Source organism: Haliotis cracherodii, unplaced genomic scaffold (assembly GCF_022045235.1).
Source record: "Haliotis cracherodii isolate W230 unplaced genomic scaffold, xgHalCrac1.p SCAF_10, whole genome shotgun sequence".
Taxonomy (NCBI): Eukaryota; Metazoa; Mollusca; class Gastropoda; order Lepetellida; family Haliotidae; genus Haliotis; species Haliotis cracherodii.
The window spans coordinates 7549409-7564316 of NW_027266265.1; the positions used below are offsets into that span (position 1 = coordinate 7549409).

The window sequence follows — 14908 nt, forward strand, 5'->3', positions numbered from 1 at the left end:
CCATTACACAGTTACTACGGTGTCAGTCAAGCTTGGTATTTCGAGTGCTGGTGTAGGGACGACCTCGAGCAGGATGTGCCACTCGTAGGAAACATCCTGAGGTTGAGCTGGAGCTCGGCTCACCTCATGTATGCCTGAGCTGGAAGGTCTGCTCATCGCTGTGTTTGTGTTGTCAGAGCAGGTATTCTGCTCATTGTGCAATGGTTGTTTATTGTTTACATGTTGTGCATAAAGCGTTCCGCGACAGTGATGTCGATTTTGTCCTTTATTCCCCCAAGAGCTAATTCCCCGTCAACATGCACGTTGACTATACCAACCTTATTCAGCAAGGTGGTAACTGGACTTTTATAATCAGTTAACTCCCTTGCCTCAGGAAGATGAAAAGAGCCTTATTCAAAGCTTGTCCTTTGATTCACAGCCCTCCATGATATCTACTTGAGTTATCCCCAAACCAAAACCCAGTACCACTGGGTCTGCAGATGACAGGTGTACACTGTGCCGCTCAATCATATGCAAAGACCAGGACCAGCTGAGGTAACTGTCATATGAATTGATATCTAAATCAATGACAATCACAATTGAGTAATAACAAATAATTTTATTTCAATCATTTATATGTAACTTTCAACTGTCAATCACACACAGTTACTCTGATAACAACCATACCATACAGTTTACAATGACTTGGAAGACATGAGATGCTTGAATAGCTTGTGTATATGTCGGTACTTGTAATAACACCTCAACCATGAGAGTTTGGAAACAGATCAGGCACTACTGAGACTAGTAACCCATAACTCTAACTGTGAGAATTATTCCAGAAGTAAAAATCTCAACAAATCCAAAGATGATATGTATTGAAATTCAGAAGCAATACTGGTTTGGATAAAGTGATGAGTGAATGACTGGGGTCCATCAGGAGACAACATTTATGGGGAGGCCCTGGTTATCCAGTAGACATTCACTGGAGTCTTCCACCACTTGGGGACCTTCACCAACCTGGGGAAAAGAGCCAAAGAGTCACAACATAGTCATACAGTTGACAGTTGGAGTCACAACATAATCATAGAGTCAGTCACAATAGTCATACAGTCAGAGTCACAACAGTCATACAGTCAGAGACACAACAGTCAGAGTCACAACAGTCATACAGTCAGAGACACAAAGTCAGAGTCACAACAGTCATACAGTCAGAGACACTACAGTCATACAGTCAGAGTCACAACACATTCATACAGTCAGAGTCAAAACAGTCATACAGTCAGAGTCACAACAGTCATACAGTCAGAGGCAAAACAGTCATACAGTCAGAGACACAACAGTCAGAGACACAAAGTCAGAGTCACAAAAGTCATACAGTCAGAGACACAACAATCAGAGTCATAACAGTCATACAGTCAGAGACACAACACAGTCATACAGTCAGAGTCACAACACAGCCATACAGTCAGGGTCACAACAGTCATACAGTCAGGGTCACAACAGTCATACAATCAGAGTCACAACACAGTCATACAGTCAGGGTCACAACACAGTCATACAGTCAGAGTCACAACAGTCATACAGTCAGGGTCACAACAGTCATACAGTCAGAGTCACAACAGTCATACAGTCAGTCACAACAGTCATACAGACAGTCACAACAGTCATACAGACAGTCACAACATTCAGCGTCACAACAGTCATACAATCAGAGTCACAACACAGTCATACAATCAGAGTCACAACACAGTCATACAGTCAGAGTCACAACAGTCATACAGTCAGGGTCACAACACAGTCATACAGTCAGAGTCACAACACAGTCATACAGTCAGAGTCACAACAGCCATACAGTCAGGGTCACAACAGTCATACAGTCAGAGTCACAACACAGTCATACAGTCAGAGTCACAACACAGTCATACAGTCAGAGTCACAACACAGTCATACAGTCAGAGTCACAACACAGTCATACAGTCAGGGTCACAACAGTCATACAGTCAGAGTCACAACAGTCATACAGTCAGTCACAACAGTCATACAGACAGTCACAACATTCAGCGTCACAACAGTCATACAATCAGAGTCACAACACAGTCATACAATCAGAGTCACAACACAGTCATACAGTCAGAGTCACAACAGTCATACAGTCAGAGTCACAACAGTCATACAGTCAGAGTCACAACACAGTCATACAGTCAGAGTCACAACACAGTCATACAGTCAGAGTCACAACAGTCATACAGTCAGGGTCACAACACAGTCATACAATCAGAGTCACAACACAGTCATACAGTCAGAGTCACAACACAGTCATACAGTCAGGGTCACAACACAGTCATACAGTCAGAGTCACAACAGTCATACAGTCAGAGTCACAACAGTCATACAGTCAGGGTCACAACAGTCATAAAGTCAGGGTCACAACAGTCATACAGTCAGAGTCACAACACAGTCATACAGTCAGAGTCACAACATTCATACAGTCAGAGTCACAACACAGTCATACAGTCAGAGTCACAACAGTCATACAGTCAGGGTCACAACACAGTCATACAGTCAGGGTCACAACACAGTCATACAGTCAGAGTCACAACACAGTCATACAGTCAGGGTCACAACACAGGCATACAGTCAGGGTCACAACACAGTCATACAGTCAGGGTGACAACACAGTCATACAGTCAGGGTCACAACACAGTCATACAGTCAGGGTCACAACACAGTCATACAGTCAGGGTCACAACACAGTCATACAGTCAGGGTCACAACAGTCATACAGTCAGAGTCACAACACAGTCATACAGTCAGGGTCACAACAGTCATACAGTCAGAGTTACAACACAGTCATACATTCAGGGTCACTACACAGTCATACAGTCAGAGTCACAACAGTCATACAGACAGTCACAACATTCAGCGTCACAACAGTCATACAGTCAGAGTCACAACACAGTCATACAGTCAGAGTCACAACAGTCAGAGTCATAACAGTCATACAGTCAGAGACACAACAGTCATACAGTCAGAGACACAACAGTCATACAGTCAGAGACACAACAGTCATACAGTCAGAGTCACAACAGTCATACAGTCAGAGTCACAACGGTCATGCTGTCAGGGTCACAACAGTCATACAATCAGAGTCACAACAGTCATACAGTCAGAGTCACAACAGTCATACAGTCAGAGTCACAACGGTCATACAGTCAGTCACAACACAGTCATACAGTCAGGGTCACAACAGTCATACAGTCAGAGTCAAAACAGTCATACAGTCAGAGTCACAACAGTCATGCTGTCAGAGTCACAACAGTCAGTCACAACAGTCATACAGTCAGAGTCACAACAGTCATACAGTCAGAGACAAAACAGTCATACAGTCAGAGACAAAACAGTCATACAGTCAGAGTCACAACAGTCATACAGTCAGAGTCACAACAGTCATACAGTCAGAGTCACAACACAGAATCTATGATATACTTGACTGCATCAAGACTTACTTTAGTATGTAAGATACACCTGACTGCATCTAGATTTACCTGGATACCTTTGATTATACCTGACTGCATCGAGACTTACCTGAGTAAGTATGATATATTTGACAACATCTACATTTACCTGAACATCTTTATTTATACTTGACTGCATCTAGACTTACCTGAGTATCTATGATATACTTGACAACATCTAGATTTACCCGAGTAACTATGATATACTTGACTGCATCTAGACTTACCTGAGTAACTATGATATACTTGACAACATCTAGATTTACCTGAATATCTTTGATTGTACATGACTGCATCTAGACTTACCTGAGTATCTATGATTATACATGACTGCATCTAGACGTACCTGAGTATGTATGATATACTTGACTGCATCTAGACTTACCTGAGTACCTTTGATTATACATGACTGCATCTAGACTTACCTGAGTAACTATGATATACTTGACAACATCTAGACTTACCTGAGTAACTATGATATACTTGACAACATCTAGATTTACCTGAGTATGTATGATATACTTGACAACATCTAGATTTACCTGAGTACCTTTGATTATACATGACTGCATCTAGACTTACCTGAGTATCTTTGATTATACTTGACTGCATCTAGACTTACCTGAGTATCTTTGATTATACTTGACTGCATCTAGACGTACCTGAGTATGTATGATATACTTGATTGCATCTAGACTTACCTGAGTATGTATGATATACTTGACTGCATCTAGACTTACCTGAGTATGTTGATATACTTGATTGCATCTAGACTTACCTGAGTATCTATGATTATACTTGACTGCATCTAGACTTACCTGAGTATGTATGATATACTTGATTGCATCTAGACTTACCTGAGTATCTATGATTATACTTGATTGCATCTAAACTTACCTGAGTATGTATGATATACTTGATTGCATCTGGAGTCCGGGGCATCTCAAAGTTATTAATGTGTTCCTGGAAAGATGAAACACGAAGATCATGTTCTACCATTCATCAACAAAACACATCTTTACTTGGCGCGTGTGGTCAATGAGCTACGATCTACTGCCTGGCACTAACCTCCAGTCTACGTCAACACGTGGTGGTCGGTGCCATGTGTAAAACTGAGACATGATCAGTGCCATGTGTAAAACTGAGATTTGATCGGTGCCATGTGTAAAACTGAGACATGATCGGTGCCATGTGTAAAACTGAGACATGATCCGTGCCATGTGTAAAACTGAGACATGATCAGTGCCATGTGTAAAACTGAGACATGATCCGCGCCATGTGTAAAACTGAGACATGATCCGCGCCATGTGTAAAACTGAGACATGATCGGCGCCATGTGTAAAACTGAGACATGATCGGCGCCATGTGTAAAACTGAGACATGATCGGCGCCATGTGTAAAACTGAGACATGATCGGCGCCATGTGTAAAACTGAGACATGATCAGTGCCATGTGTAAAACTGAGACATGATCAGTGCCATGGCTATTTGTTAACTTCCTGAATGATTTACATCATAAAATTTCACATAGCTGATGCCTTGACGCATGCTAACTGGGAGTGCCAACAGACTCAAGCCTGACTAACCACTCTTAAAAATTGTGGAATCATTTTGTCAAAATTAAATAGATACGACAATGTGACACCATATTGGTAATGTTATTGTTGTACAAGCCTTCTAAACTATTTGCCAACTTACTTCTACAGATGATGACTCCACACTCAGTCCCCTAACCTCAAGGTCAGTATTGTTATCACTCGTAGGGAAGTAGTATTTAATAAGGGACACAACTCTTGCTACATCCTCTTCCAATAAATACAAACATGCATTTGGCCCAGCATCAAATGTGTATGCAACCTATAAAATCAGAAAGAATTCAAGCATTAGTTTCAACAGAATATATATATTATAGGTTACCCCAAAAATATTAAACATCCTGCAATTTAAACAGAATTAGCATTATTGTTTTCAACTAAACTAACCAACTCAAACATCTTAATGGAAAAAAAATGTATTAAATAACACGTGTGCACACATGCATGCACAAACACACACAGAGGTGACAAATAGAGCAATGTTAGCGGGACTGATATAGTTTGTTATAAAGTAAAACCATGTTGTCTAGATCTAGATCTAGATCTCAGATCTGTCAAATCCCCAGTTGTGTCAAACTCACAGTTCTGTCTCAATCTCAGATCTGTTGAATCTCTGGTTGTGTCAAACTCACAGTCTGGTCCCGGGAAACTCTTACCATATTTATCACCATCTTAATAACCTGGATGTGTCAAACTTGATATGTCAAATGTCCTTTTGTCTCAAACTCAAATTACAGAGTTAAACCTGACCATGATAAGTCAAAGTAAAAACCTATGAAGAACACAACTTTGCACAAGCTAGAACATGTTCCCAGTATAATGGCCTGAACACAATGTGTCTGTAACTAACTCATAGCAACACATTCAGTCAGAGAAGCAGTGATGATTGCATAAACGTGCATGATGTGTAACGTTGTCTGACACAGTTAGTTATAAGGTTATAAGGTCGAGTCAGATGCGTTGAACCTTGGACAAGTCACACTATATATCTGTTCCCAGTGGTGCAACACAACAGGGTTTGACTGATTTAGGTGCAAGGGACTTGCACAATATTTGCATTCACAGTTGATGGACAGACTTAAAAAAACAACAAAAGTGGTTCTCAAGCAATGGCTTTGGGAGTGTTCAAGCTACCAAATTTTGTTTACAATAATTTCGGGGAAATCATGTTGGTCTTGAGTATTGTAGCATTTAACTGACGGGGTTGTGTGTTCGATACAAGATTATTTAAAGATTTATTTATTTTTTTAAATGGAAATAAAAATGAAACGTGCGGCAGACTTAATGATAATGTGGACGGTGTCTGATAACCAAGACTACAATTTGTTTTAGCCTAAATGTAGTGTATGATCATGAGGGTCAACGACTTACTTTAGAATTGACTTCAATAGCGGATTTACAAAAAGTTTGCTCTTTGTTTTTTAACAAAAATAACTTAATAGATTGCTAATGTAATGATTAATGTAGGGTTATACATATTATATATGACAATGGTTAGGTGCTCTACCGCCTAAAGACTGCTAGCTCTGTTATGCATGACTGTAGAGAGGTGAGAGTAATCTCCCTTATATCATTGACCATCAAGCTCTTTCCCAGCGCATGACACCTTTGTTACACTCTTGGTAACATCGCTGCCACCAGTGAATCAAGAATCTTGAAATTTGTCCTCTAACCCCATATTAGTAACGTTTATACTTTTGTTTATGTCTTTGAGAATGCCATCATAGTGAATTTTGAAAAGGCCATGTTTTCCAGATGAATTTACTTTGTTGTTTTAATGATCAGATTGGTTCGCGATTGCAGAAAACGGAAAATCAACCAACTTCTCCCTTACATTCTTACTATATCAATTAAAGATGATACTTTTAATGAAATAGAAATTCAAATAGACAAAGAAAGAAAGTAATTTATCAGCTGTAAGTGTATTCAGCGTCACGACAGTCGTCACTTGTTTGTAAACATAACGATCATTCAGTTGCGAGTTCAACTCCAAGCATGATTGGGGCCACCTTATCACAGTGGGGAGTTTTGACTGGTAGCAGCGATGGTATAGAAAGCTCCGCGAACGGACTATTGCTGTGAGGAGCTTGATTGACCATGTGGATGTATACTCAACACTCAGACCAATAAACCTACTATCTTCAAACCAAATATACTGTGGTATATTGAGAAGGCATAACAATTAACACAAATCTAACTGTACACAACCTTATAAAATCAGTGACATCATTCAGCACAACAATGCAACACACGCCCCCATCTAGTTTCATCCAATCACGAAATAGCTGGCGTGACCTAGTTTCTTTTTCAGCTTTATATGCACATGCCAGCCAGTCAACTTCTGTGGGATTTTACAAGACAGAAACAGGCCACACAGACAGCAAGAATGGATAAAGATTAATGACAGATTTCTGTCCATACCTTTGTGTGTGTACACTGTTTGTTGAAGGCATGGACCAGTCGGACTATCTGTCTGGATGTGTCGGTCATGTAGGAGATGGGTGGGTATGTGTCCAGACAAACAGCATGGAACTGGTTGCTCTCCTTCAACACAAAACATACTCATAAGTTTGTTTGTTTAACACAGCACTCAGCAATATTCCACCTCTATTGTGGTGGCCTGTAAATAATCAAGCTGGGCCTGACAAACACGTGATTAATAAAGTGAACAATGATCCAAGCAATGAAGGTGGAGGCAAAATTGAAGAAAAAAGAACTTAAAAATCAACTTTAATGCATAGTAAACAAATTTACTGTTGTGTTTTATTCCACAAACATGAAAGAAATGCAAACTTTTAAATTCATGTTTAAAATTGTCCCCCCCAAAAGCTGCCTATCATTAATAGTCTTCTCAGATGAAATGGGATGTAATCTGGAATGTAATCTCTGTTTCTAAGTAAACTGAAGACATGTTCACCTTCATCGTAATTTCTGCAAACATCTGGAAGTCTTTCTGTTTGATGGCGTCCACCATGTCGTTGACCCTCTGTGGCACAACGTCCACCCTCTTCTTGAGCAGCTCGCTCGTCTTGACGCTGGTCTGCATCCCCTCCGTGCTGCTGGTGTGTTTCTTCTGGTCACTCACCTGCAGCAGGGACACAAATATCGTGCACTCCAAATGTGCCCCAGGGAACATAACATGTATAATATATGAAAAAGTTACCTTTCTTCTCATGCAATCAATATTCAATGTCACTCCCTGTCAAAAGGGTTGTGTCCCTTGTGCATGCCAGAAATCTTTGATAAGAATATTTGCCAGAATACCTCCATGATATCTAAGTAACACCTCTGCAACACCTGAACAATGATTCAGTAACAATACCGTTGTATAGAAGACGTAGTTGTAAAACCTCACTGTTTAATGTGCATACAATCTAACTGGAGTGAGCGAGTTTGGTTCAACACTGCTTGAACAGTATTAACTAATAGTCAGCATCGCAGACTCATGTGGGGGGAAACCCCATAGTCTTTAACGTTTATGGGGCGGTGGGGTGGGGTAGTCTTGTGGTTTAAGTGTTTGCTTGCATGCCGAAGATCTGGGTGAGATTCCCCACATGGGTACAATGTCTGAAGCCCATTTCTGGTGTCCCCTGCTGTGATATCGTATCACGGCATTTGTGATTTTCGGTAGTTCACGCGGAACATGCCTCTTAGCATTTGTAAGGGGCGGTCTGGTAGCCTAGTGGTTAAAGCATTCACTCGTCGCGCCGAAAGACAATGTGTGAAATCCATTTCTGGTGTCTTCCGCCGTGATATTGCTGGAATATTGCAAAAAGCGGCGTAAAACCATTCTCGCTCACTCACTTTAACGTTTACCACTTTGGAGAAACCCACAATAATGAGTAATGGTGCTGACAAGCCCAAACTCATCATAATCAAGGTGAACAAGGATTAGAACCCACGATCAAAGTTTTCAGGCCCTCCAAAGGGACTTAACTCTGCACAGCAAATTGCAGTGTCTTAAGAGTGAGTGGGTATGTTTTTATGCCACTTTTAGCAATATTCCTAGGCGGAGGACACCAGAAATGGGCTTCACACATTGTACCCATGTTGGGAATCGAACCTGGGTCTTCGTGACGAGAGAACACTTTAACCACTCTTCCTGACCATCCCTCAGTATCTTAGAGTAGGTCACCCATTCATATAAGGGAGGAACTAGTGGTATGGATGATTACAAGAGAAGAAGGGTGTGAAGGCTGTGAAGGCTATGTCTCTGATGATGGGATGTTGAGAACAGAACACAGTCAGTTTATCTCACCACTAGAATGAGAACCCGGAGTTGGGGCCAGTGATCAGCAGGAGCAACTTGTTTGGCGAGTGAGTCCTTCCCACTCTCTTCCTTGCCCATGTCCCATAACACAAAGCCACCATAGACACTCCGACAGGCACTGCCAGACCCTTGTCTGCAAGGATAGGTACACGTGACTCAGCAGTTGCAGGTTAAACTGATGTTAGTCACAGTGGTAGACACATGTTAAAAAACAACTCAATTTAGACAGGCGGTTTACGTCACAAACATAGATTTGAGAAGTAGTAATCCAAGGTCTTCAACAGCCTGGGTACGACCGGACTAGTGACTAGTGTCTCCTCCTCATGCAACCCCTGCAGAGTGAGTGAGTTTGGTTTATCACTGCTTTGAACAGTATTTCAGTTATAGCACAGCCAGTACATAAGGGACAGCCTCATGTAGAAGGAAACACATATGCACAGGTATGGTGCTGACAAACCTAGACACATAACCACAGCGAATAGGATTCAAACCCATGATCACGTTTCTGGCACACGGAAGGAATGCAAATCTGCACAGAAAATAGACAACTGGGCAAACCGTTTTGATGGACCCAACAGACATTTTTTTCAGAATATCCAGTATGTCAGGGGAACAGATGATTTTCGTGAGTGTGTTTTAGTTGTTTAACACCGCACTCAGCATTATTTCAGCAATATGAGAGCAGACAGTAAAAATGTCTGGACCAGACAATCCAGTGATTGATATGACGAGCAAAGACCAACGCCGTCTGGGTATGTCATCAACCAAACCACCTAACCTGACCACCCACTCCATTAAGTCTTCTCTTACAACCAGCATAGGCTGTGGGGACCAGTTCTAACATGCAATCCACATGGGTTTCAAATTTAGTCACCTCTTGGATCCTGACTGAGGGGGCATTTTTAAGGATGTTTCTTCCTTCTTCACTTTTTTGAAATGCTGAGTACATAAAACCTAAGTACTTTTGTCCAGAATTTTGAGGAACAGACATTTTTTATCAAAACCATCCTTAGCAATGAGAGAACCCTAAGCAATAAGAGCTGCTATAGCATTTACTACTTACCTTGCAACATCAGAAATCTCTCCTTTCACACCAAATAGCTTAGCCAGAGAATAGACTGTTGAAGAAATAACATAAGAATGGATAAAACATGTGACTACAAACAAAACATACCTACAGTATAGTCTATCCAAACAAAAGTGAGTGTCTCAGTTACATCAACCTGTGGAGCTGTGTGTAGACATCTGGATGAAAGTGAGTGAGTATGGTTTAACGCTGCTTTTAGCAATATTCCAGCAATATCATGGTGGGGAACACCAGAAATGGGCTTCACACATTGTACCCATGTGGGTAACCTCAACCCAGGTCTTGAATGTGAGAACAAACGCTTTAACCATTAGGTTACCCAAACTGCGCAGATCTGAGTTTAAAAACTTCTACAAGTGGAACCCATCTTGGCTAAGGTATACGATACCGCACAGCAGCACCTGGCACCCTTCACCACTGGGCCATCTATGCACCCCCTAAACCACCAATGAAAACAAAACTATGAGCAATGTTGTTTTAAATATTCCACGGCAGTAAGTATATTTACCAAGACAGGCATATCCGGCAGCAGAAGAGGCCAAACCTGCCGCTGTGGGGAAATTATTCTCGGAACAGATGTGAACCTTCATGTTCAAGGTTTCCTCTCTAACATCCCCAGTTGACCGCTTCCGTGTTCGGCGGCGAACTTGACAAGAAACATCACTTATTATCGGCTTCATGCATTGTTATTTGACATGTCTTTCTATTTGTCAAAAGAAAACTTTCAATATTCATAATCAATAATGTACAGATCATTTTTAGACATATATCACTTTCTTCCAAATATTACATTTATAACAACACAGGTTCTGTTTCATTTGACGGTTTCTGAATAGATGCATTGGGTGAACACGGTGAATATTGTTTGTTGTGTCCTATCTAAAGAACAAGCTATTGTTTTCATCATATCTATGGAACAATCTATTGTTATGGTCATATCTAAAGAACAATCTATTGTTTTGGTCATATCTAAAGAATGATCTATTGTTTTGGTCATAAATATATATAGAACAATCTATTCTTTATGTCATATCTATAGAACAATCTATTGTTTTGGTCATATCTAAAGAACAATCTATTGTTTTGGTCATATCTAAAGAACAATCTATTGTTTTGGTCATATATACAGAACGATCTATTGTTTGTGTCACATCTCATAACAAGAGTACAGTCTGGACTATAAATGATACGTAAAGAGCAGTTTTTATGAGTACTTACTTTCTTTCAAAACATTCTGTATTCTTGGAGAATCAACAGATTGTTCTCTGGAAAACAAAACACATGTGTAGCCAGATCCATCTTGTAGAAGTAAAACACAATTCTTCTTTTGTGGACGTTAGGTTTATTGACTTTAAAGATGGTAAAATATGGGTAAGGTAAGGGCGGCAGTTTACTTTGGCTGAGTGGTGAGTGCCTAGATTATGCTACCATTGATTGAAGTTATCATGTAGACTCGGTGGGAAGAGTTGGCCATGGGCTTGGGTATCATCAAAATGGGGACCGGTGATTACAACTGGGAGATGAAACATTTAATTCACTTTTACATCTGAGTTTTGACAGACACATGTGATAGAATGTCAACCATTGACCATTGCTTGACCAGTCACACACTCTTCCACAGGTCGAGCATTATTTCATTAGATTATGTAATATAAATAGACCTCATTATGCACAATATTGTTGTCATAAACTTGTTAATAAGTGATGATAGGTAGTATCTAATTAATAGTATGATCTGTACTGGAACTAGTGTAAATTAAAGCATTATGAACATGAGAAATAATAATACCATCATAATGAACTAAGAGTGTATTAAGCAACTATGCTTGTCGTAAGAGGCGACTAACAGGATCGACTGGTCAGACTCGCTGACTTGGGTGATACATGTCATTGTATCCAAATTGCGTGGATCGATGCACATGATGTTAATCACTGGATTGTCTGGTTCAGACATGATTATTTACAGACCACAATCAAATAGCTGGAATTTTGCTGAGTGCAGTGTTAAACAACAAACAAACAACTAGTGTATTAACACAATGTACGAAGAAGCACTCCTATACTTGCTCTCCATCCAATAAGCTTCCTCCATGACCTCCGAGACTGTTGGGGTCTGCGGAAGGTCCGGGGTTTGATCCCCGGCCGCGTCATACAAAAAGACGTTAAAAGATTGTACTTGTTGTTACCCTGTCTGGCGCTCGGCATTAAGGGACTTAAACAAGGACTGGTCGGCTTGGAGTCAATATACTTTGTCTGAGTGGGGTATTCATGTTAAACTGCGGCATGGTATCTCAGTGAGCTAGCACTATACATAGGCATCAGTCCGGACTAGTACAAGCAGCCACACACACACATACACGTGCATGCATGTCACTATATAAGTGCAATAATCTTGGACCTGACGTTAAACCCAATTTCACCTCACCTCATCTATGACCTCAGACTTCAAAACTTTGTGAATACATAATGCCCATGCAGTTCTATATTATATGTGAGGAGTATTGGTTATTGAAAACATATATTGTCAATTGTAGTGTTCATAGTTCATAGTATGAAATCATAAACATACTTTCCGTTTAACCATATCTTGTCTTCTTTGAAGGATTTACTTATAGCAACCGTCGTCTTGGCTCTCAGCTGAGGGGAAGAAGAATGTAACATGACATAAGCTTCAACTATTTTTTAAAACAATATCCAACAATAAGGCTTTTATTTAACATCATAGATTTATAGACACATTTGTTTTTCTGTGTTTTAACATCATTTGTGTCACAACTGGGTTTGGGATAGTGTTAGTTGTTTCCTGAATCACACCTTGACTCATTGGGAGCCAATGTAGCGGCTATAAAATTTCCGAGTTAGAACCTTGGACCTTCTGATCAGAGGTCCGACGCCTTATCCACATGCTAAAAGAGGTAACCCCGTCAGCAAACTGACAAGGTAAGGATGTCATCTGTGGGATGATCGACGCCCTGCCACATTGACAATGTCTCACACTTTTGACATAACTGACAAAGACTTCATATTATCGTAAACATGAATGGCAAAGTTGCCACATGTTAGACAGTCAGTGGTCACGTTTCGACATTCTCCTCAACTCCAAGACAAGATGTAGTGAATGATGTCTTGGAATTGAAAGAGATGTATTCTGTCTAATAAACCAGTATCTGTATTGGAAAACTAACTTGAATTTCTCATGAATCATTATTTTCAGGCATGTTATTGATACACTTCAGATACTTAACCCCTCCAAGAGGTTAATCAAGGACAATGAACATGAAATGAGAGCAAACCTCATTTATTTATTTTCTTTAACAAAAAGTTCCCTTTTAAAATTTCATTTACTATGATGACAATGTATGTATGAAATACTGCCTTGTAAGAAACATATATTGTGTACTCACAATTATCAAGGCTTTAGAAACATCAGTTTTTACTCATTTATTACAGCATGTTCCTTGTAAATACATTAATAACAAACTTCACTTTATTAACTTGTTAATCAATATGAAATTACTAAAAACTGTGACATGGTGACTGACCTCATTTTGTCCCAGTGTGACACTGAGGGAAGAGTTGATAGGCAGAATGAGAGTCTCATCTCGTTTACCCCCTGCAATGTATGAAAAACAATATTGATTAATTTTCAATATTCAAAATGTTCTATATTATGCACTACATCGGATCCCCGATTACATCTTCTCTTTCTATCACAACATTGACTACAATTGTTAAACCTTTCCTGATAATAATCATAGTTGATATAATCACCCAATTTCATTTCTGTTTTGATCAATACACATTGAATGCTGGATATTATACACATACTTGCCTTGACAGCGTTAGAAACTAACAGTTTTCGTCCACTAGTCCTTATAATGATAACAATTAACATATAGAAAAACCCTTAAAAATGGCAATTTTCTACTAGTCCTTATGATACCTTTACCATTGGGCAGTTTGTCAAGGACTACAGGACTAGTGCCAATTTCTAACCCTGCCTTGATAGTTTCTTTATGTCCATTGAATACTGATTTAGTTAACATGGTTACATATATAGCCGGGAGCCGCTACTGTAGGACCCCATCGTGGCTCTCGGCTAGGTTAATTAGAAATAAACTTGGGAGAAAACTATTATGTTGCTACACTGAAAACAATATAAAATGTTATTGGCTATGTCACCGTTTGGAAATACTCAAGATCCAAACTACACATATTAGTTCAGAACTTATAGCTACAGCGTGTACACAAAGTTAATCTGACTTACAATACTTGATGACAGCTATGTTGACAGGCGCTGTGCACGTAACAGATCTCATCTTGATGTCTATATCGTGCCGATTTCTCAAACTTCTGATATCTACATCACTACTGACCGATCAACAGCTGATGTTTACATGGTTAGGCCACACACATGAGGTGATCCAACTCGTTTTCATCATTGGTTAAGCAGACGATGG

At 40.0% G+C, this 14908-nt stretch overlaps 1 protein-coding gene across 1 annotated transcript; it reads right to left on the reverse strand.

The window, feature by feature from the left end:
* Positions 1-636: 636 nt before the first annotated feature.
* LOC139454018 (diphosphomevalonate decarboxylase-like) lies at positions 637-14881 on the reverse strand. The gene is made up of 12 exons (XM_071235500.1): positions 14716-14881; positions 13991-14061; positions 13018-13085; positions 11667-11713; positions 10957-11094; positions 10425-10479; positions 9350-9494; positions 8009-8176; positions 7513-7635; positions 5195-5353; positions 4395-4460; positions 637-999 (listed from the first exon to the last, which is right to left on the reverse strand). Exons 1-12 carry the CDS (start codon positions 14765-14767, stop codon positions 916-918), a joined length of 1176 nt encoding a protein of 391 aa, XP_071091601.1. The 5' UTR covers positions 14768-14881; the 3' UTR covers positions 637-915.
* Positions 14882-14908: the final 27 nt, after the last annotated feature.

Excerpts from the sequence above, each read along its gene's own strand:
- LOC139454018 (XM_071235500.1), bottom strand. The coding sequence starts at position 14,767 with ATGAGATCTGTTACGTGCACAGCGCCTGTCAACATAGCTGTCATCAAG. Across the intron at positions 14,062-14,715 it reads CATAGCTGTCATCAAGTATT|GGGGTAAACGAGATGAGACT; the intron begins GTAAGTCAGATT and ends CATACATTGCAG. Across the intron at positions 7,636-8,008 it reads TTGCAGAAATTACGATGAAG|GAGAGCAACCAGTTCCATGC; the intron begins GTGAACATGTCT and ends TTTGTGTTGAAG.